The 21,683-nt window shown below is 42.8% G+C and overlaps 1 protein-coding gene across 1 annotated transcript in view; it reads left to right on the plus strand.

Annotated features, from left to right (window-relative positions):
* KREMEN1 (kringle containing transmembrane protein 1) overlaps nucleotides 1-20,942 on the plus strand; it is a 119,294-nt gene extending 98,352 nt beyond the window's left edge. Inside the window, exons 5-9 of the mRNA XM_006869301.1 lie at nucleotides 7,978-8,131; nucleotides 16,474-16,806; nucleotides 17,583-17,741; nucleotides 18,933-19,017; nucleotides 20,707-20,942. Coding sequence (XP_006869363.1) covers nucleotides 7,978-8,131; nucleotides 16,474-16,806; nucleotides 17,583-17,741; nucleotides 18,933-19,017; nucleotides 20,707-20,875 — 900 coding nt within the window. The 3' untranslated portion in view covers nucleotides 20,876-20,942. The remainder of the gene's footprint in view (nucleotides 1-7,977; nucleotides 8,132-16,473; nucleotides 16,807-17,582; nucleotides 17,742-18,932; nucleotides 19,018-20,706) is intronic.
* The last annotated feature ends 741 nt before the right edge of the window (nucleotides 20,943-21,683 follow it).

Below are 21,683 nucleotides of genomic sequence, written 5' to 3' on the forward strand. Positions count from 1 at the left end.
GTATTCCATTGTGTGTATGTACCACAGTTTGTTTATCCATTCTTCAGTTGATGGGCACTTTGGCTGCCTCCATCTTTTTGCTATTGTAAATAGTGTTGCTATGAACATTGGTGTGCATATATCTTCTCGGATTGTGGCTCTTTTTGTGGGTAAATACCAAGTAAAGGAATTGCTGGATCATAAGGTATTTCTATTTTCAACCTTCTGAGGAAATGCCATATTGCTTTTATTGGCCATTTTTAATCAGACAATCATATGGTCTACTATGCCAGGAATGACAAATTGAAGAGGAATGGCATCACATTCTTGTCAAAAAGAACATTTCAAGACCTATCTTGAAGTACAACGCTGTCTGTGATAGAATAATATCCGTATGCCTACAAGGAAGACTACTATTATTCAAATTTACACACCAAACACTAAAGCCAGTAATGATGAAATTGAAGAATTCTGCCAACTTCTTCAGTCTGAAACTGATCCAACATATAATCAAGATGCATTAATATTACTAGTTGTAGTCAAGACGTATTGATAAATACTGGTGATTGCAATTTGAAGGTTGTAAACAATGGGGTAGGATCAGCAGTTAGAAAATATGGGCTTGGTGATAGCAATGATGCTGGAGATCACATGATAGAATTGTGTAAGACCAACAACTTATTCATTGCAAATACCTTTTTTAAACAGCATGAAAAGCGACTATACACATGGGCTTCACTAGATGGAATACACAAGAATAAAACTGACTACCTCTGTGGGAAAAGATGGTAAAAAACCTCAACCTCATCAACCAAAACAAGACCAGGGGCCAACTGTGCAATATTCCATCAATTGCTCATAGGCAAGTTCAGGCTGAAGCTTAAGAAAATTAAAACAAGTCCATGAGAGCCAAAATATGACCTTGAATATATCCCACCTGAATTTAGAGACCGTCTCAAGGACAGATTTGATGCATTAGACTGCAGACCAGAAGAGTTTTGGGGTATGACATTAAGAACATCATACAGAAAGAAAGTAAAAAGTTATTAAAAAGACAGGATAGAAAGAAAAGACCAAAATAGATGTCATAAAATACTCTGACACTTGCATTTGACTTGCTAAAGTGAATGGAAGAAATAAATATAAAAGAACTGAATAGAAAATTTCAAAGGGCAGCTTGAGAAGACAAAGTCAAGTATTATATTGAAATGTACAAAGACTTGGAGTTAGAAAGCCGAAAGGGAAGAACACACTGCAATTCTCAAGCTGTAAGAATTGAAAAAATTCAAGTCTCAGCTTACAATATTGAAGGATTCCTGGTGTGGTGCTATATGATATACACTGGAACATAAGGTCGGTTTAAACTGCAAGGTCAGTGGCTCAAACTCACCAGATGCTCCTCAGAACTCTATACAGGGTCACTATGAGTCAGAACCAACGTGACAGCACTTAGCAATAACATGGGAAAAATGTTAAATGATACAAAAAGTATCCAAAGAAGACGGAAGATACACATAAAGTCATTGTACCAAAAAGAAATGGTTGATATTCAACCATTTCAAGAGATAGCATGTTATTAAGAACCAGTGGTTCTGAAAGAAGTCCAAGCCGCACTGAAGGCACCAGCAGTAAACAAAGCTCTAGGAATTGGTGGAATACACGTTGAAATCTTTCAACAAACTGATGCAGCACTGGAGGTGCTTACTCATCTATGCCAAGAAATTTGGAAGACAGCTACCTGGCCAACTGATTGGAAGAGATCCATATTTGTGCCCATTCCAAAGAGAGGTGACCCAATGGAATGTGGAGTTTATCAAACTGTCATGAATGTCACATGTAAGTAAAATTTTGATGAAGACTATTCAAAATGGATACAAGTGTACAATAACAGAGATGTTCAAGCCAGATTCAGACGAGGACGTGGAACGAGGGATATCATCGCTGATATCAGGTGAATCTTGGCTGAAAGCAGAGACTACCAGAAAGATGTTTACCTGTGCTTTATTGACTATGCAAAGGCTTTCAAATGTGTGGATCATGACACACTGTGAACAACATTGAGGAGAATGTGGGTATTCCAGAACGCTTAATTGTGTTCATGAAGAACCTGTACATAGACCGAGAGGCATTCATTTATTTGAACAGAACAAGGGGACACTGAATAGTTTAAAATCAAGAAAGGTATATGCCAAATTGTAATCTTTCACCATACTTATTCATTCTGTCGGATGAGCAAATAACCTGAGAAGCTAGATTATATGAAGAAGAAGGTGGCATCAGGATTGAAGGAAAACTTATTAACAGCCTATAATATGCAGATGATAAAACCTTGTTTGCTGAAAGAGAAGAGGACTTAAAATACTTACTGATGAAAATCAAAGGCTATAGTCTTCAGTATGGGCTGTACCTCAATGTAAAGAAAACAAAATTCCTCACAATTGGATTAATAAATAACATTATGATAAATGGAGAAAAGACTGGACCTTGTCAAAGACTTCATTTTGCTTAAATCCACAATCAACACTCATGGAAGCAGCAGTCAAGAAATCAAAAGACATATTGCATTAGGCCAATCTGCTATACAAGACCTCTTTAAAGTGTCAATTTGAGGACTATGATGGGACTGACCCAAGTCTCATATGCATGTGGAAGTTGAACAATAAATAAGGTATACCATAGAAGAATTAATGCATATGAATTATGATGTTGGAAGAAAATATTAAAAGTACCCTGGACTGCCAGAAGAACAAACAAGTCTGTGTTGGGTGAAGCACAGCCAGAATGTTCCTTAGAAACCAGGATGGTGAGGCTTCATCTCTCATACTTTGGACATGTTAACGGGAGGACAGTCCCTGGAGAAGGATATCATGCTTGGTGAATTGGAGGGCCAGTGAAAAATAGGAAGATCTCCTAAGAGATGTGTTGACATAGTAGCAACAACAATGGGCTCAAACATAATTGTGAGGATGGTGCATAATGTTGTTATGCATTGGAACTGACTGGATGACACCTAAAACAACAACAACAACAACATGGATGGGACATTTGTTTAGAATAAGCCCATGCATACATGAACTGGAACCCTACTAGCAATACTATATATAAAAGGAGCGCCGTGGCTCCAAAGGATAAGCACTGGACTATGAATCACAAGGTGGGCAGTTTGAGCCCACCAGTAACTCTGTGGGAGAAAGATGAGGTTTTCTGCTCCCACAAAGATTTTAAAAGTCTTGGAAATCCTATACTGGGTTGTTATGAGTCAGAACTGAGTCAGCATTTAACAACAACCAAAAAAGCATGAAAGGATGTTTAGCATCACTAGTTTTATGACTTGAATTGGTCCCCAAAAAATATGTGATGTCAGTCCTAACCTCTATGCCTGTGGTTATAAGCCCTTTTGGGGAATAGATGGTCTTTGTTAATGAGGCAGGAGTAGTATTGGGTGTATTTCGAGTCAATCTCTTAAGAAATGTAAAAAGAGCAGATTAGGACAAGCAGGCAAGCAAAGATGGGAGAAGAGAGATCCCAAGCCACATGAAAATCACCCAGGACAGAAAGAAGCAAGAACCCAACAGAAAGAGAAATCCTTCCCCTGGAGTCAGTGCCCTGAATTTGGACTTCTAGCCTTCTAAACTGAGAAGAAACACTCTGTGTGTTAAAGCCACCCATTTGTGGTATTTCTGCTATTGCAGCACTGGAACACTACGGTACCAGATTTGAGGGGAATACAAATTAAAAGTACAGTAAGATGCCACTACATACCCACTAGAATGACTAAAGTTAAAAATATGAGGGACTTCAAAAAGTTTATGAAAACATAAAATTAAAAGGTAATGGATTTGTCCATGAACTTCTTGAAGCCCCCTTGTGCTGACTACCAATAATTGATGAGAATGAAACACACATAGGCTGGTGATTTTAAAAAAAGTTCTTTTAAACCAGTTGCTGTCAAGTCAATTATGCCTCATGGTGTATCTTTGTGTGTTAGAGTAGGACTGTGCTCCAGATGGTTTATAATGGCTGTGACCTTTCAGAAGTTAATCACCAGATCTTTCCTCTAACATGCCTGTGGGATGGGTTTGAACTGCTAACCTTTTGGTTAGTAACGGAACAATTAATCATTTGCACTGCCCAGAGACTCCATAGACTGGTGACCAGAACGTAAAATGGTCTAACATGTTTGGAGAAAGGTCTTGCCATTACTAATAAAGTTAAATATACAAGTGTATCTTGCAACTTGGCAATACCACACCTAGCTATTTATTGAAGAAAAAGGAAAACGTATGTTCACACAAAGAATTGTACTGAATATTCATAGCAGCATTATTATTAATAGCCCCAAACAAAAAATAATCTAAATTCGCATTAACTAATGAATGGTTAAATAAAATGTGACTTATCCATACTATGGAATATTACTCAACAGTAGAAAGACATGTTGATACATGTAACATCACGGATTAATCCCAGAAACATAATGCTGAATGAAAGGGGTGCAACAAAAAAGACAACATATTGGACCAAAAATGAATCCTAGGTTATTAAACTACTCAAAGAAAATATAGGCGAAAATCTTTATGACCTAGTCTAGGCAAAGAATTCCTAGACATGGCACCTAAAGCATGTCTGTAAAAGAAAAATTTGATAAACCTAAATTTAGACTTATTCAGAATTAAAATTTTTGCTCCATTTTAAGAGAATGAGAAAGAAATACTAGGGAAAGTATTTGCAAATCGTATCTGCAACATAGGACTTGAATCCAGAATGTATAAAAAGAATTGAAAATTCGTTAATAATAATAAAAAGTGGTTTTAATGGGCAAAAAACTTAAATACTTCACCAAAGAAAATACGCAAATGGCAAATAAGCATATGGAACAGTATTCAATATGATCAGCCATTAAGATAATGCAAATTAGTACTGTGATAAACTATCAAACACAACTATTAAAATGGCTAAAATAAAATATACTGACAACAACTAGAAGAAGAAAGAAGAGGAAAAAAAGAGTTATCTGATACAATTTGATGAACTTGACCTACACCTATGGATGCAGTAGCTCAAAAGAGGAAACAAATCTTTACAGCGAGGATCATTTCCACCCCCTCCATACACAGAGTAGACAGGGATGGGCAACTTGGACATTGGCTACCCAAAATGCGGGGGCAACAAAGGCAAGAAGTGACTGGCTGACAAGTTTTCAAGAGGGAGCCTAGATCCAGAGGGCGCGGAGGAAGGTAGAATCTGCACTGAGTAGTATCCAATCTGTCTGGGCGGGGCTAATGAAAGGAGATGGGCATAGGTCTCTTGTGGTACAATAGTGAATAATTGTTATCAGGACTGACTGTGAGGGTTGGAAATGTAAAGATAGATGTTTTATAGCAAAAGGAGGGGAGTGATTGACTTTGCAGTCCAGGAGCCGAGGTCTCTGGGACCATCAAGGGAGAAGAGCGGAGTGCAGGACCCTACCCAGAGAAGCAGTGATGCCAGAGATGGAGGCAGAGATGATGATGTGAAGAGATGGAGCGGCTGGGGACTCTAGACCCAGAGAGGGAAAGGGGCTGCGTGCTGACTACTGGGGGTGGGGGGCAGGCTTGCAAGCTATACCCTTTGGTTGGTTGATGATGCATGGAGGGGACTGTAACCATGGCAATGAAACGATATACAATAGGATGAATGTAAAGCTCATGTTCTCCCATGTAAACTATTCACATAATTCACAATAAAACATTAAAAAGAGAGAGAGAGAAATATATATACTGGCAATACCAAGTGCTGACAAGGATATAGAACAACTGAAACTGGTGATTTGCTGTTGGGAATGTAAAATAGTAGTTACTCTAGAAAACAGTCTGTCAATTTCTTTTAAAGTTAGACATAAATTTACCATATGACTCATCAATCCATTCCTAGGTATTTACCCTAAAGAACTGAAAACTTATGTTCACACAAAAATCTATACATGAATGTTTACAGCAGCTGTATTATAATACTTGAAAACTGGAAACAACCCCAATGTCCTTCAATAGGTAAACAGAACACACCAGTACATCCATACAGTTATTGAAACGCGTAACAATTTGGATGAATCTCAAAAGACATTATGCGTGAAAGTTAGTCTCAAAAGGCTACATACCGTATGATTCCTTTTATGTGACATTTTCAAAAAAGCAAAGTTCTGCTGCTACATGCCCTTGAGTTGGATCATAGCAACCCCATTTTTTCAAGGCTGTAAATCTTTATGGGAGCAGAAAGCCTCATCTTTCTCCCACTGAGTGGCTGATGAATTGAAACTACCAACCTTGCAATGAGCAGTCTAACACATAACGCTCCTTAGGGAAACCTATAGTAATGGGAAACTAATCAGTGGTTGTCATTTATCAGAAGGGGACTCTACATCCTGATTGTGGGTGATTGAACGTATCTATATCTGCATTGAAGTCCTGGTGTGGCACTGTGGGTTAATGCACTGGACTGTAAAGTCAGTTTGAACCACAAGGTCGGCGCTTCAAGCTCACCAGTCATTCCTTGGAAACCCTATACACAGGTTGCTATGGGTCAGAACCAACTCAACAGTGCTTAACAATAACAACAAGAAAATATATGCATTGGGATTCCTGATGTGGCACTGTAGTATAAATCCTGGACTGAAAGGTTGGTTGAACCCCAAGGTTGGTGATTCAAATTCCCCAGTTGCTCTTCAGAACCCCTATACGAGGTCACTGTGAGTCAGAACCAATTCAACAGCGCTTAAAAACAATGTACATGCCTAAGCATTGGTATGGCACTGTAGGATAAGCCCTGGACTGCTTACATGCTCAGCAGTTCAAACCCATCAGTCATTCTTGGAAACCCCATGCAGGGTCATTATTAGTCCAAACTGGCTCAACAACAACAATATACATGCATTCAAATGAGGGAACTGCATACCAAGTTTATTTTGCTGTATAATTATTTAAAGAAATAAAAATGTGCATGGGACCTATTAAGTTTGCTGTGAAGAATTTCAAATTCTCATGGAATCCAGACTTTCCAGGGCCATGGAGTCTGGATGAACCTTTAAAACTATTGCCCTGAGTTCATTTTTAAACCTTAAACTAAAAAGTATACTTGGAGTCTTCTTAAAACCAAATCATTGTTGAGCTTAACAAGTAAAGAATGTCTGCTTGAGAATGGTGCTCTTTGAAGAACTTATTCTATGTGATCAAACTGACAACAGCAACTTGAAAGATTAAATAAGAATTTAGGGGGCAGCGAGCTTATGTTAATGGACCTGCCAACCCTGTGATTAACAAACAGCCCAGTGTTTATCCTACAGCACCATACCAGGACTCCTTGTATTAATGTGGGGAGGGAAAATTTAGAAAAGGGGGAGAGAATGGTTCCACAACTTGAAGAATGTATTAAGTGTCACTGAATTGTATGTGCTGAAATTGTTGAATTAGTGTATATTCTGCTGTGTACATGCTCAACAACAAGAAACCTAAAATAAATTTAAAAACATTTTTTTTTTAGTTTCTGTGAAGATTCAATGTAAAGCACTTACTATCTGGCACATAATAAACATTCAATAACATTTTTTGTTATCGTTAATGTTATAATTATGGGGCAAGCCCTGCCCCTGAAAATGTATTAACTACAGATCTTAAAAGGACTCTTGGTGTGGTGCTGTAGGATTAGCTCTGGACTGTGAACCACAGGTTTGCAGCTCAAGCCTGCCAACTGCTCCTCAGAACCTCTATGCAGGATCGCTATGAGTCGGAAATGACTCCACAGCACTTAGCAACAACAGCGAACCTTAAAAAGGGAAGATTATTGAAGGGAAGCCTGGCAGGGCTTAGCTGATGGTCAGTTTGTGATAAAGTGTGGGCAGAGTGGGGAGAGGAGGGATTCCAGGGGAAGGGTGGCCTGGGGAAATGAAGCCAGCAACTCACTGGGGACAGACCCTGCCAGGCTCCTTCGGGCCACCTTGGCTAACTGCTTTTCTCTTAACGGCAGTTTGCTGGAATGGAGTCAGGCTATGCTTGCTTCTGTGGAAACAATCCCGATTACTGGAAGTACGGGGAGGCAGCCAGTACTGAGTGCAACAGCGTTTGCTTCGGGGATCACACCCAGCCCTGTGGTGGTGACGGCCGGATCATCCTCTTTGATAGTGAGTATCTGTACCCACCCATCACTGCCCTAGAAGGCTTGGGAATCCCTGGATCAGGGAACAAGCCTGCCTACCCTGTCTTCTATGTATTCATTCATCTACTTGGTAACATTCACAGAGTCCCTGCTGTATATCAGACCCTGAGGATATATCACTGAGTGAGAAGACTCAGAGTCTGCCCTCTGGAAAGAATATTTTAGCAAAGAATTCATTACAATTTTGCCAAGTGTTTGAAAGAGAGGTGACCTGCTATGAGATACTTAGGCAACCAAGAAAAGATCAGTTTCCTAATTTAGCATAGACGCTGATAGAACTCTTCATTATAAAGTTGTCTGCTTGGAAATCCACTTGTTTTAATCTAATTTCCCAGCCCTTACTGTTTTGTTTTCCAGGCATTTGGAATTTCTTTCTTATTGTCATGTGGCTGAAAAGAAAGCATATGTGTCAAGTTTTTCCAAGCCTTGTATGGTGTATGCCCAGATCCACCTCCTCTCTGGCTTGCCACATTTGTAGATTCTGGCTAGAGGCAGAGGGTGTTCTAAATGGGGCCAGGGTCTGAGCTTCCCAACACCTGGTTTTCTCCACTGGACACTCACTCTTTCCTCATCATCCATCCACTGCCTAATGTTTCTCCACGGTAGTGAGGCTTTATCATAGGCACAGCGCTACCCAACACCAGATTTTCAGAAAGGAGATTGTCCCCAAATGAGGCCGACAAAAGAAGAGGTTTTAGATTACCATGAAATACATCGGGTCTAGAATGTCATTAGTCATCAGGCTACAGAAGTTCCATTCCTGATGTCTCAACTGGACACCGGGGTTCAACTGTCGTGGTTTATTCGTTTCCCAGGACTGCCATAACAAATGACCACAAACTTGGAGACTTAAAACAGAAGACACATATTCTGACACTGTTCTGGGGGCCAGAAATCCAAACTCCTGGTGTTGACAAAACCAGGAACCCTCTGAAGACCTCAGGGAAGAATCTTTGCTTCTTCCTACCATCTGGTTGCTGCTGCCTTATAGCTGCATCGCTTCCATCTCTGCCTGCATTTTCACATGGCCTTCTTCCCTGTGCCTACTTTCTGTGTCCCTGTGTGAGCCCCCGTCTCCAGACCTCTTGCTCTTGAGAAACCTTCTTAGAAGTCATTGAGAGTAGGGCCCACCCTAACCCAGTATGCCCTCATATTGACTTAATTACATCTGCAAAGACCCTTTTTCCAAAGGCAACATTCACAGGTCCTAGGTGGTGGGGCTTGAATCTATCTCTTTTGGGGTACACAATTCAACTCACTACATACAGTGACATTAAAACCCAGTCCAAGTTTATAACTGAGCTTAGTTGTTGTCTGAAGTGTGCTTAGATGTTGTCTGCTGTGTTAGGTCAGGAAACTGACCAGCAGAACCTGTGTGGTCCCTTTTAGCCTTGTTAGCTAAGAGTGTCTCCCTGGACATCCAGCTATGTCTGGAGGAATGTCTAGTTTAGTTCCTCAACTGTAGCTAATGACTGAACCTTGCCCAGCACTTGAAGAAGAATGTTGTTGTTGTGAAATGCCGTCTAGTCGGTTCCGACCCATAGTGACCCTGTATAGGGTTTCCATGGAGCGACTGGTAAGCTTGAACCACCGACCTTGTAGTTCAGATGGCTTTGCTGCAGCCTGATGCATTAACCCACAGCGCCACACAATAGTTGGCAGATAACTTAGAAAAGGAGGGTGAACATAGTTGTACAACGTGAAGAATATAAACCAGTGTCACTGATAGTACATGTAGACGTTGTTGAATGGTGTGTTTTACTTTATACACTCTAACACCACCAACAAAAATAAAATAAATTTTATATTGAATGTTTGCTGTGTGCAAGATTCAATCACACATTGTTGTTGAGTGCCTTCAAGTCTATCAGACTCATAGCACAACTAAACAAAACACCATTCTCACAATTCTTGTCACTCTTGAGTCCATTGCTGCTGCCACTGTGCTAATCCATCTCCTTGTGGGTCTCCCTCTCCTTTGCTGACCCTCCACATTACCAAGCATGATGTCCTTCTCCAAGAACATATCCCTCCTGATAACATGTCCAAAGTATGAGACATGAAGTCTCACTATCCTGTCTTCTAAAGAAGCATTCTGGCTCTACTTCTTCCAGCATAGATTTGTTGGTTCTTCTGGCAGTTTGAGGTACTTTTAATGTACCACAACTCCAGAACCACAACTCAGTTGCATCAATTCTTCTGCAGTCTTCCTTATTCACTGTCCACCTTTTTAGGCATATGAAGCTATTGAAAATACTTTTGGTTTGGGTCAAGGCACACCTTAGTCCTCAAACTGACATCTTTGTTTTTGAACACTTTAAAGAAGTCATGTGCAGCAGATTTGCCTAATGCAGTATGCCATTTGATTTCTTGACTGCTGTTTCCATGAGTGCTGATTATGGATCCAAGCAAAATCAAGTCTTTGACAACTTCAATCTTCTCTCCATTTATCTTGATAAATTATTGGTCTAGTTGTGAGGATTTCTGTTTTCTTCACATTGAGGTGCAACCTATACTGAAGGCTGTGATCTTTGATCTTCATCAGTTAGCATTTTAAGTCCTCTTCAGTTTAAGGGTGTAATTGTAGCTTGGCTATATGGCAGCAGTTGCTGACTCTTCTTGTGTAATATATATAGAGAAAGAGTCCTCCAAAGGTAGAAGGGGGAGCATATAACAGCAAAACAGCACCAGCGGAAAAAAAAAAACCAAGAGAAAACAAAAAACAGCAACAACAAAAACTAGGCTGAATACTGCAGTCTATAATCACAGAAAAGGGAGAGGAGGGAGAGAAGAAAAAAAAAAATCTGTAGCTTAATATGAACCAAAGCGGACTGTGAACTGCAAGGTTAGCAGTTCGAAACTACCAGCTGTTCAGCGGGAGAAATATGAGGCATTCTGCTCCTATAAAGATTTACAGCCTCGGAAACCCTGTACAGGGTCACTATGAGTCGGAACCGACTCCAAGGCACACAGCAGCAGCAGCAGCTTAATAGGAGTATGACTCTAATGTTCTCTCGTCAACTTCTTGCTTTCAAAGCTGCCTGAGATTTCCAGATGCCAGTGTTGGTTGTTATGCTATACCTCAGGCTTTAATTTAATTTTCGGCCTGTTTTTTTTTTTAAAACTCTTTCCCTCTCTACAGCCCTGTCCTGCCCTTTCCCGTATTAAAAAACAAAATAAAAGACAAACGAGCAAAAAACATTCAGGGTCTGCTCTTGGGCTGAGTATCTGTGCGCATGCATGGCAGAAGAACCCACCAGTGGTGAGGGCAGGGGGTGTCCACTTGCTTAGGCTCACCCTCTAGTCACCAGAATGGAAGTGGACAAACAGTGGGTGTGCTAATGACCAGATACCAAAAAAAAAAAAGAAAATCAGAACAAAGCAAAACTGACAAAGTGTATTGTCCACCTTTGCTCCAAGGTTCCCGTGGCATTTTTCCGTGGTGTTTCTGCTCCCCCTCTTGGTCTTGCCGTTTGGTCTCGCCTAAGATGTTGGCTGTGGGCCTCCGAGCCCAGCCCGGCAGATTCAAAAGTACGCAATTTTTTACTTCAGCTTCAAGTTCCACAATCTATAAACCTTCAAACCTTCAAAATATTCCTGTGTTTCCGAGTTTTCGATCTCTTCCGTGGATCTGCTTTGCCTGGTATTCTGTGGTATTGCTGATGGAGAATTTCACTGCACTTCCACCCTAGCCGCCATCAAGCTCCTCTTCAGTTTAAGTAAGCAAGGTTGTATCATCTGCATATCACAGGTTGTTAATGAATCTTCTTCTAATCCTGGTGCCACATTCGTCTTCATATAAGCCAGCTTCTCGGATTGTTTGCTTAGTATATAGATTGAATATGTATGGTGAAAGAATACAACCCTGGTAGTCAACTTACTTGATTTAAAACCATTCAGTATCCCCTTGTTCTGTTTGAACGACTGCCTCTTGCTCTATATACAGCTTCTTCATGAGCACAAGTAAGTAAGTATTCTGGAATATTCATTCTTTACAATGTTATCCAAAACATGTCATGATCCACACAGCCAAAAACCGTTGCATGCTCAATAAAGCACAGGTAAAAATCCTTCTGGTATTTCCTGCTTTCAGTCAAGATTCATATGATGTCAGCAGTAATAACCCTTATCTGAATCTGGCTTCAACCTCTGGCAGTTTGCTGTCAATGTACTGTTGTAGCCACTTAAAAATTATCTTTAGCAAAATTTAGCTTACATGTGATATTAATGATATTGTCTGATGATTTCTGCATTCTTTGGGGTCACCTTCCTTTGGAAGTGGTACCAGTCAGTTTGCCAGGTAGCTGTCTTCCAAATTTTTTAGCAAGTGCTGCATCAGTGTGGTGAAAGGCTTCAATTCATATTCCGCCAATTCTCAGAGTCTTGTTCTTTGCCAATGTCTTCAGTGCAGTTTGGACTTCTTCCTTCAGTACTATTGGTTCTTGATCATATGCTACCTCTTGAAATGGTTGAACAGCGACAATTTTTTTTTTTTTTTTTTTTTTTGGTACAGTGACTCTGTGTAATCCTTCCATCTTCTTTTGAAGCTTTCTGCATCATTCCATATTTTGCCCTTATTGTTGTTAAGTGCCATTGAGTTGCTTCTGTTGCATAGCAACCCTGTATAGGTTTTCCAAGGAGCAGTGGTAGGTTTGAACCACCAATATTGTGATTAGCAGTCCAGTGCTTATCCTACAGCACCATTTTGCCCATAGCATCCTTCAATATTGCATGTTGAGGCTTGGAATTTTTCTTCAGTTCTTTCAGCTTGAGAAATACTGAGTGTATTATTCCCTTTTTGTTCTCTAACTCAAGGTCTTTGCACTTATCATTATAATATTTGACTTTGTCTTCTTGAACTGCCCTTTGAAATTTTCTGTTTGGCTCTTTTATCTCCTCATTGTTTCCATTTGTTTTAGCATCTCTATGCTGGAGAACAAGTTTCAGAGTTTCTTCTGACATCTGTTTTGATCTTTTCCTTCTTTCTTGTCTTCTTAATAACCTTTTCCTTTCTTCTTTATAATGTTCTCAGTGTTATCCCACAATTCTTCTGGTCTTTAGTCACTTGTGTGTCTAATGCATCAAATCTGTTCTTGAGATGATCTCTAAATTCAGGTGGGATATATTCAAGGTCATATTTTGGCTCTTGTGGACTTGTTTTAATTTTCTTCAGCTTCAGCCTGAACTTGCATGTGAACAATTGATGGTCTGTTCCACAGTCTACCCCTGGCCTTGGTTTAGCTGATGATACTGAGTTTTTCCACCATCTCTTCCCACAAATGTAGTCAATTTGATTTATGTGTATTCTAAACCTGGTGAGGGCCATGTGTGTAGTCATCTTTTATGTTGTTTAAAAATGGTACTTTGTTTCCAACCTTCACATTCAAATCACTAGTAATTATCAATACATCTTTTTTTCCCCCTAGTTCTTTTTTTAAGTTTTTATTGTGAATTGAGTGATAGTTTACATGGGAGAACATTGGTTTTACACTCATCGTTTCATTGCAATGATTGCAATCTCCTCTATGTATCATCATTCAACAGTATTTGCTTCTCTTCCCTCTGTTTGGGGGTGGGAGTTGGATGTATTGTCAATACATCTTGATTGCATGTTTGATCGATATCACAATGAAGAAGCTTGTTATTGTTGTTAAGTGCAGTTGAGTCTGTTCCAACTCATGGTGACTCTATGTAGAGTTTCCTAGGAGAAACTGGTAGGGTTGAACTGCTGACCTTGTGGTTTGCAGCCCAGTGATGCTCCTACAAGCACCATACCAGGAGTCTGAAGAAGTTGGTAGAATTCTTCAGTTTCATCATCACTGGCTTTAGTGGTTGGGGCATAAATTTGAATAATAGTGGTAGTAGGTGGTCTTCCTTGTAGGCATATGGATATTATCCTATCACAGACAGCTTTGTACTTCAGGATAGATCTTGAAATGTTCTTTTCGATGATGGATGTGGCACCATTCCTCTTCAATTCCCGGCATAACTACCTGATTGTTAGATTCAAAATGGCCCATACTGGTCCTTTTCAGCTCACTAATGCCTAGGATATCAATCTTTATTTGTTCCATTTAATTTTTCACAACTTACAATTTTCCTAGATTCATATTTTTTACATTCCATGTTCTGATTATTAATGGATGTTTATAATTATTTCTCCTCATTTTGAGATTCAGTGCCAGGAATTTGTGTATATTTTATGTTATTTAATCCTTACCATAAGGAACCTTGTTGGCACTGTAGGATAAGCACTAGACTGCTAACCATAAGGTCAACAGTTCAAGTCCACCAGCACTATGTAGACAAAAGATGAGGCTTTGTGCTCCGGTATAAATTTGCAATCTTAGAAACCTCCACTGGGATACTGCGAGTCAAAATTGACTTGATGATGGTAGGTTTTTGTTTTCTGTTTTGATTTTTGTTTTTAATCGTTACAGAAACCTTGTTATTGAGAAAACTGCAAATCAGAAAATTACTTGAACAAGTTAGTGCCAGAGCCAAATGCTGGTGTGGCACTATAGGTTAAGCACTGGACTGCTAACCATAAGATCAAATCCACCAGCTGCTCCTCGGAAACCTATACATGGTCACTGTGTGTGGGAACTGACTCCGCAGCACTTAATAACAACAGTACCAAAGCCAGGATTCATATCTCACTCTGCCACCTTTTTCATCTATTTCAGCGACTAACCACACTTAGAAATTATCTCTAAAGTTCATCTGTGCTATACCACAGTGTTGCCATAAAGTTGATTCCAACTCACAATGACCCTAGAGGAAAAGTAAAACTGCCCCATGGGGTTTCCGAGGCTGTCAGTTTTATGGAAGCAGACAGTCTCATTGTTCTCCCTCAGAGTAGCTAGTGGGTTAGAATTGCTGACCTTGCGGTTAGCAGCCCGACACATAACCCAATACAGCAGGGCTCCCTTGAGACTTACAGAAGTTTAGTAATTTGACCAGTGTCCCACCGACCAAGCTCTCTGCCCTCATCCTGGTGGAAAAGGAAGAGGTTAATGGTGAAGAAGACCGAGGGCCTGAGGATGGGTGGGCTTCCCCCTTGACTGTTAGTAATTGCATTTCCTAGGCTCCGGACTCCTACAGGAGGCAGGGGGACACTGATCCCGACTACCAGAGCTGTATTCCTGACCTTCCACCTGCAGAGATTGTATGCATCCAAAAAATAAGACAAGTTTCCTCTTGTCATTGTATTGTCATGATTCATCATTGATATAGGATGTTCGCTCTCAGAATTGCACGTGTCTGGGGAATCAAAAGTTCTCAATTTAAGATCTGACCAGGCTGTTGAAATAGCAGCTTAAATGCATTGTTTCTTTTTTTTCCAAACAATAACAGACTAGCTCATATTTACTGAGCTTGTACTACATGCCTGACCCTATACTAACCACTCTATGTACGGCCTCATTTATTTCTTCTATCTCCATGGAGGAGACACTTTCTCTACTTTCTGAGGAAACTGAGGTATTCAAAGATGAAGTAACTTGCTACATATTTGAATGAAGCCTTCCCTCCCACATGTCCTCTCAAGGGATTCTGTTTATACTCCCCTGCGTAAGCTAGGAGAGGACTTTGAAAGGTCCGTGGAAAATTTTGAAGCCCCCTAATATGGTGGAGTGGTGTGTCAAGAAATCAGGTGTTAAAAAAAAAATCAGGTGTGGTCAGTCCCTAGCGAAAGGAAGTCGGTGTGTCTCCCCTGTGCAGCAGGTCATTTCTTGTGCCCCCACTTCCCATGTGACAAATGAGCCCAGAGCATTGCTACTCTAAGTATCAGGGATGCCTGTGCAGTTGTAAAGCCCTTCTCTGTTTACAACCTTGCCGCCTCCCTTCCAACCGGGTTCCAGTATCTTCATGTGTTCAGTCTCATCTGTCCTCATGCCTCCATATGATACCAGAACAGGTGGTGGTCTCTGCCTCTTAGAATCTGAGAGAAGTGAGAGGCCCTGGGAGTTGGGGCCCAGAGATCGCAGGACCCGAATCCAGACTCTCTGACTCCAGTCCGGCCCCATCTGGGCCGCTCTGTCTACCATGCCCTCATTCTGAGGTCTCCTGGGCACAAGAGAAAAGCTTCCACAACCATTTGCTCGGGAGTTGAAGCGATTCATTTGGTGATGCGATCCTGAAATATAAGACTGTCTGGTTTTTCAGATAAAAGAAAACAAAACAAAACAATTCTGTCTCCCAAACTGGATCACATTAGTTAGGGAGAGTCTTGTTTGTAACCAAGTTGGCAGGCGTGCCCTGTGGCTGAGATCCAGACTGAGGCCCAATATCCTTCTGTCTCCCCAGCTCTCGTGGGTGCCTGTGGCGGGAATTACTCCGCCATGACTGCAGTCGTCTACTCCCCGGACTTCCCCGACACCTATGCCACAGGCAGGGTCTGCTACTGGACCATTCGCGTCCCGGGGGCCTCCCACATCCACTTCAACTTCACCCTGTTTGACATCAGGGATTCTGTAGACATGGTGGAGCTACTGGATGGTTACACCCACCAGGTCCTGGTCCGCTTCAGTGGAAGGAATCGTCCTCCCTTGTCCTTTAATATCTCTCTGGACTTTGTCATTCTGTACTTCTTCTCTGACCGCATCAACCAGGCCCAGGGATTTGCTGTCCTATACCAAGGTAAGACAGCCTCACCTCCCTGGGGAGCGTCAGGCAGTTCTTGTTGGAAGGACTGGGAGGCAGAAGCTATAGATTTTCCTGCCTCCCATTTGCTAACTTGTTTATGTTTCATGTTAGGGAAAAGAGGTGAGCCCTGTCAATTTTGGTATTTTAATAGTTATAGTAACAGCTTTCACAGTGAAGAGAGGGGAGTAAGAACATAACTTAAAGGTTAAGAATGGGGAATGGTAGAGTTGGCAGGGTGTAAAGAGGTCATTTGGACCATCCTCCTGCCAGCCAATGTCAACAGACCTGCTTGTCATCTTGCTTCAGGTCCTCCTGAGGTAGAGGCATTCAGCCCCTCCTGAGTGAGCATGTGCTGGGCACATCTCTTCACCCACACACAAGAAGCCCAGAGAAGGTGTCTGAGATCTAGGTGTATAGTCCTGAGTAGCATTGGCAAGGCCTGAGAAGAGTTTTCTCAAGAGCTCCCTATGGTGGGATAGGCTTGAGAACAGCAGAATTGGGACTGCAGGCAGAGGGGCTGTATATAGCTGCAAAAGTGCAAGATGCCTACAAAGCATGCGCAGGGGCTGCAAAGAGACCAGTCAAGTCATTCCAAGTGGATGGCTCCTTCAGAGCCAGAGCTGGACAGGTACTGCTCTTGGGTTCAGCGGGGTGAGGGGAGCTGAGCTGTTCCACTCAGAACTGAATCTGAGAAAGGAACCCCTCTCCCTTCACATCTCCCTGTTGTCTCCAGCAACTTCACCGTCATCTTGTTCCCTTTGATCTTCCAGCTGTCAAAAAAGAACACCCACAGGAGAGGCCCACCATCAACCAGACACTGGCCGAGGTGATCACCGAGCAGGCCAACCTCAGCGTCAGCGCGGCCCGGTCCTCCAAAGTCCTCTACGTCATCACCACCAGCCCCAGCCACCCGCCTCAGGCTGTCCCAGGTAGCAGTTCCCAGGCCCCACTGACTCAGGGGAGAAGCCTCAAAGCATGAGGACCTTTTCTTGTTCTGAGTTTGTCCTGGCCTGTAAAGGGAACCTTCTCATTAGCTTGTTTTTTAGTCCTTAGGAGAGAGTGCTCAAGTCCAAATGTCCAACATGTGCCTGGTGTGCAGTGTGTACACTCGGGTCATCAACTAACCCAGCTTCTTCTCACACTGAGATGATCTTTCTAGAGTTTTAAGTTGTAGCTCCCTAAATCCATTTGGCGTTTGCAGGAGCTCCATCCGTCCAACCATGCATCCATCCATTCATGCACAGGATGTGTCGTGCTTCAGCGTGCCAGGCAGGCACTGTTCTTGGCACTGGATAAGACAGTGACAAGCAAAACCGCCGTCCTCCTGTGGTTTCATGTTCTCGGTGGGAAGAGAAAGACAAGAAGCAAAATGAGCAAATCAGATATGGATAAGACCTGTGACAAAGAGAGGAATCCTGGTGGTGCTATGGGCTAAGCATTTGGGCTGCTAACACCTAGGTTGGCGGTTCAAACCCACCAACTACTCTGAGGAGAAAGAAAAAGCTGTTTGTTCCTATAAAGATTTACAATCTTGGAAACCCTATAGAGCAGGTCTACTCTGACCTATAGGGTCATTATGAGTCAGGTTTGGGTTTGGATTTATGAAGAAGAGCCATGCAGGAAAGGGGAGAAAGTAGGTGTGGCCTTGTGGCTTCAGCTGCCTACATGAATACATACTTGCAGTCCCTTTTTTTCTGCCAAGGAGCTCAAAGCCTTTGTAAGCTGGGGACCCTGGAGAGTACTGTCAATGATTATGTAGCCTACAGGCTTTCAGTCTGCTCCTGGGGTCTCTGCAGGGCCACCGTGGAAGGTCAAGGTCACTGCAGTGCTTGCTCTGAGCCATTCGTTTCGGTGTCCCAGTTTCACAGCTCTTACATCTCAGGCCTCAGATGCGGAAACCGAGGCCGAAAGGCTTTCTAGAACCCATCTGAGGTTGCACAGTGATTCCTGTACTATACCATCCTGCCTTGCTCCATACTCAGCTGCTCCCCATCTACAGGAGGGCTCCGCAGCCAACCCCACCTCACTGAGTATGCAGTGTTCATGCAGGGCCCCCCACGGGCCTCCCTTTGAAACCTGAGCACAAACAGGCCCAACACACCTGTCTTTTGCACTTGCAGGATGGACGGTATATGGTCTGGCAACACTCCTCATTCTCACAGTCACTGCCATTGTTGCAAAGATACTGCTGCACGTCACGTTCAAGTGAGTACAAGAGAGACCTGCCTGCTTCTTTTGTCTGGGTACAACTGTAAGGCTGCAAAGCCCTTAGTCCTCAGCAACGTAAGGCATCCAGCATTTCTCCTCCTCTGCAGAGTGAAATGTACAACTGGACAAATCTCCCAAAGGCTGGAGGATTGTGTTTGCTTCTGTGTCCAGTGGATAGGGTTTCAGGGAGGATTGAGGCAGTCTGGGCGTAACGAAGCAATAATTTCCATCTCTGGGATGCTGTTGCTCCCGTAAAGAGATCTTTGTGTAAGAGCAAAGCTTCCTAGAATAAACAATGCATATTTCCTGGTGTTGGCCAGATGCCTAATCTCCCAGAGTAGTGCCAATGTTTAATACGCTTGACTGCTAATCAGAAGCTTGGTGGTTCAAGTTCACCCAAAGGCACCTCAACAGATAGGCCTGGCAATATACCACTGACAAAATCAGCTTTTGAAAGACTTCTTCTGAAACACATGGGGTCACTGCGAGTTGGAATCAACTCGATGCCAACTGGCTACTGTCTTTTGTTATTCTTGTTGCTATTTTATCTCTAGAAATTGGGAGGCACTCTTAGAAAGAGGATTCTAATATTTCTAACACTTATTTACAAATTAAAACCTTTATTTAGGAAGCTATAGAAGCAGTCTCCTTCAATTCCAACTAATTTAGAAAACAAACAAAACCCATGTCCTTCCCTTATTTCGCTGCTCACAGATCAGTCCCACTTCCTAGGAAAGGGGCAGCTGCAGGTGCTACTGGTGTGTGTGTGTGTATGTGTACGGGGGGCCATCCTTCCTCCCTTTGTCTTGGCCCCTACTCTGCCTTTCCTGGGGAACACAGTCCAGGTGCTCATCATTTCAAAGCCTTCCTGAACATTGATGTTCAGAAAAGGTGGCTGGGTTTCTCCCAACCTTCCCATTTGCCCTGTGCTGCAAACTTATACATTCATTCACTGCTGGTGCCTCTGCTGCCCAGGGAGGCCTGCTTTTGGTCACATTTTTTCCTATATTACAACTTTCCCCCCTACACAGGATCTCCACCCTCAACTTCACATTTTTCAGAGGTAACAGTGTCCTCATTATTATTGCTTACTTGGTTCACTGTCAGACCTTCTACATATATATGTTTTTAAACCCATGATGCCCATGGTGTGGGTCAAGCCGCTGAGGCACCAGCCCCCATGGGGACCCAGAGATGCACCTGCGCAGCATCTCACAGCACAGCCCAGGCCCTCAGTGCCTGCAACCCCCAGAGCCCATCTGACCCTGGAATCCCTGTGCTGTGTTCTCTCAAGCAGTCCTGAGTGACACAGAGAAGAGGCATTGGAGATAAGGCAGAGCAGATTTACCTTTATCTAGCTCTTTCAGCAAGGCAGACTTAGACTTCTAGGTAAATGTAAACATTGTTTGAGGGAACAGTTCTATTTAAAAAAAATAATTTGCAACTATCATTTTTTCTGGTCTTGAATCATTCTGTCCGTTAGAAAGGTCTGTGTTACGTGGAGCTAAAATCGACTAGGCTGCAGTTCTGCAAGTCACAAGACCCAAGTTCATCCAAAGTTCCTAAAGGTCACAGTAGGGACTCATATATTGCCCTGATAAATAACCTAGAATGTTATCTATTGGGATGGTGACTTTTGGAACGCTGCCTTCTGCTTGAAGCATTGAGTTCTGCTGTGTTTGACAGGTCCCATCGTGTTCCTGCCTCAGGAGACCTTCAGGATTGCCATCAAGCTGGGACATCCGGGGAAATCTGGAGCATTTTTTATAAGCCATCTACTTCGATTTCCATCTTTAAGGAGAAGCTCAAAGGTCAGACTCAACAAGACGACTGGAGTCCCCTTGTGAGTGACTAAAAGCCCAGCTGTGCGAGGACACCGGTTCCTGCATACACTCAGCTGCTGGGGGTCAAGCTCTCCTTGGACTCTCCCTTGGCCCCTGCGGGCACCCCCTGTGAACGGGGAGAGGGCACAGAGTCCAGGATCACTTGCTCCATCAGCTACACTCAGGAGAGAGACTCAAAGTCCCCATGCCCTGGCCCTCCCTGCTTCTGCCCCTCTGTCCTGGGTGCGGTGGGCCTGAGGGACAGGGCTGTGTCAGACTCTGGACTCGACTGCTTTCTAGACGACTGTCAGCGAGCTGTCTGACTGTCAGGCATGGTGTATGTTGACTCCTTACTGATTCTTCTTGGTTTTGTCCACCCACCAATCCATTTCTCCTGACCTTGGCCTTTGGAACAGGGCCAGATAGGGAGGATTTGAGATCTCTTGATGGTTAGTCTGGTCCCACACAAGTTATACCCCTGGGCACTTAGCTCAAAGCTCAAGAAGACCTACGCTTAGTGCTGACTCCAGGGCTTGGCTCTCAGGGTTCCAGACAGCGTGGCCCTCCTCCTGCCTGAGAACTGGGTTGGTGACCCCCATTCATGTCTCTTTGACACTTCATCCCCGTCGGCTTCTCTCCGTGTCTCTGTTCACAGCTTCGTGTCCAGCAGTGCTAGCTTGAAGGGTGGTCACACACTAAACCACCCATTTAGCCACTGGCATCAGTTAGTCAGTGCTGCTTGCTGTATTGGGTCTGTCTTACCACTCATGGTCCTGGGAGCCTAGGCCAGGCCCCACCTCTCTCTGATCCTTTAGAGCAGGAGTGTCACAGTTGTGATAC

This window comes from Chrysochloris asiatica, unplaced genomic scaffold (assembly GCF_000296735.1).
Source record: "Chrysochloris asiatica unplaced genomic scaffold, ChrAsi1.0 scaffold00128, whole genome shotgun sequence".
Lineage (NCBI taxonomy): Eukaryota > Metazoa > Chordata > Mammalia > Afrosoricida > Chrysochloridae > Chrysochloris > Chrysochloris asiatica.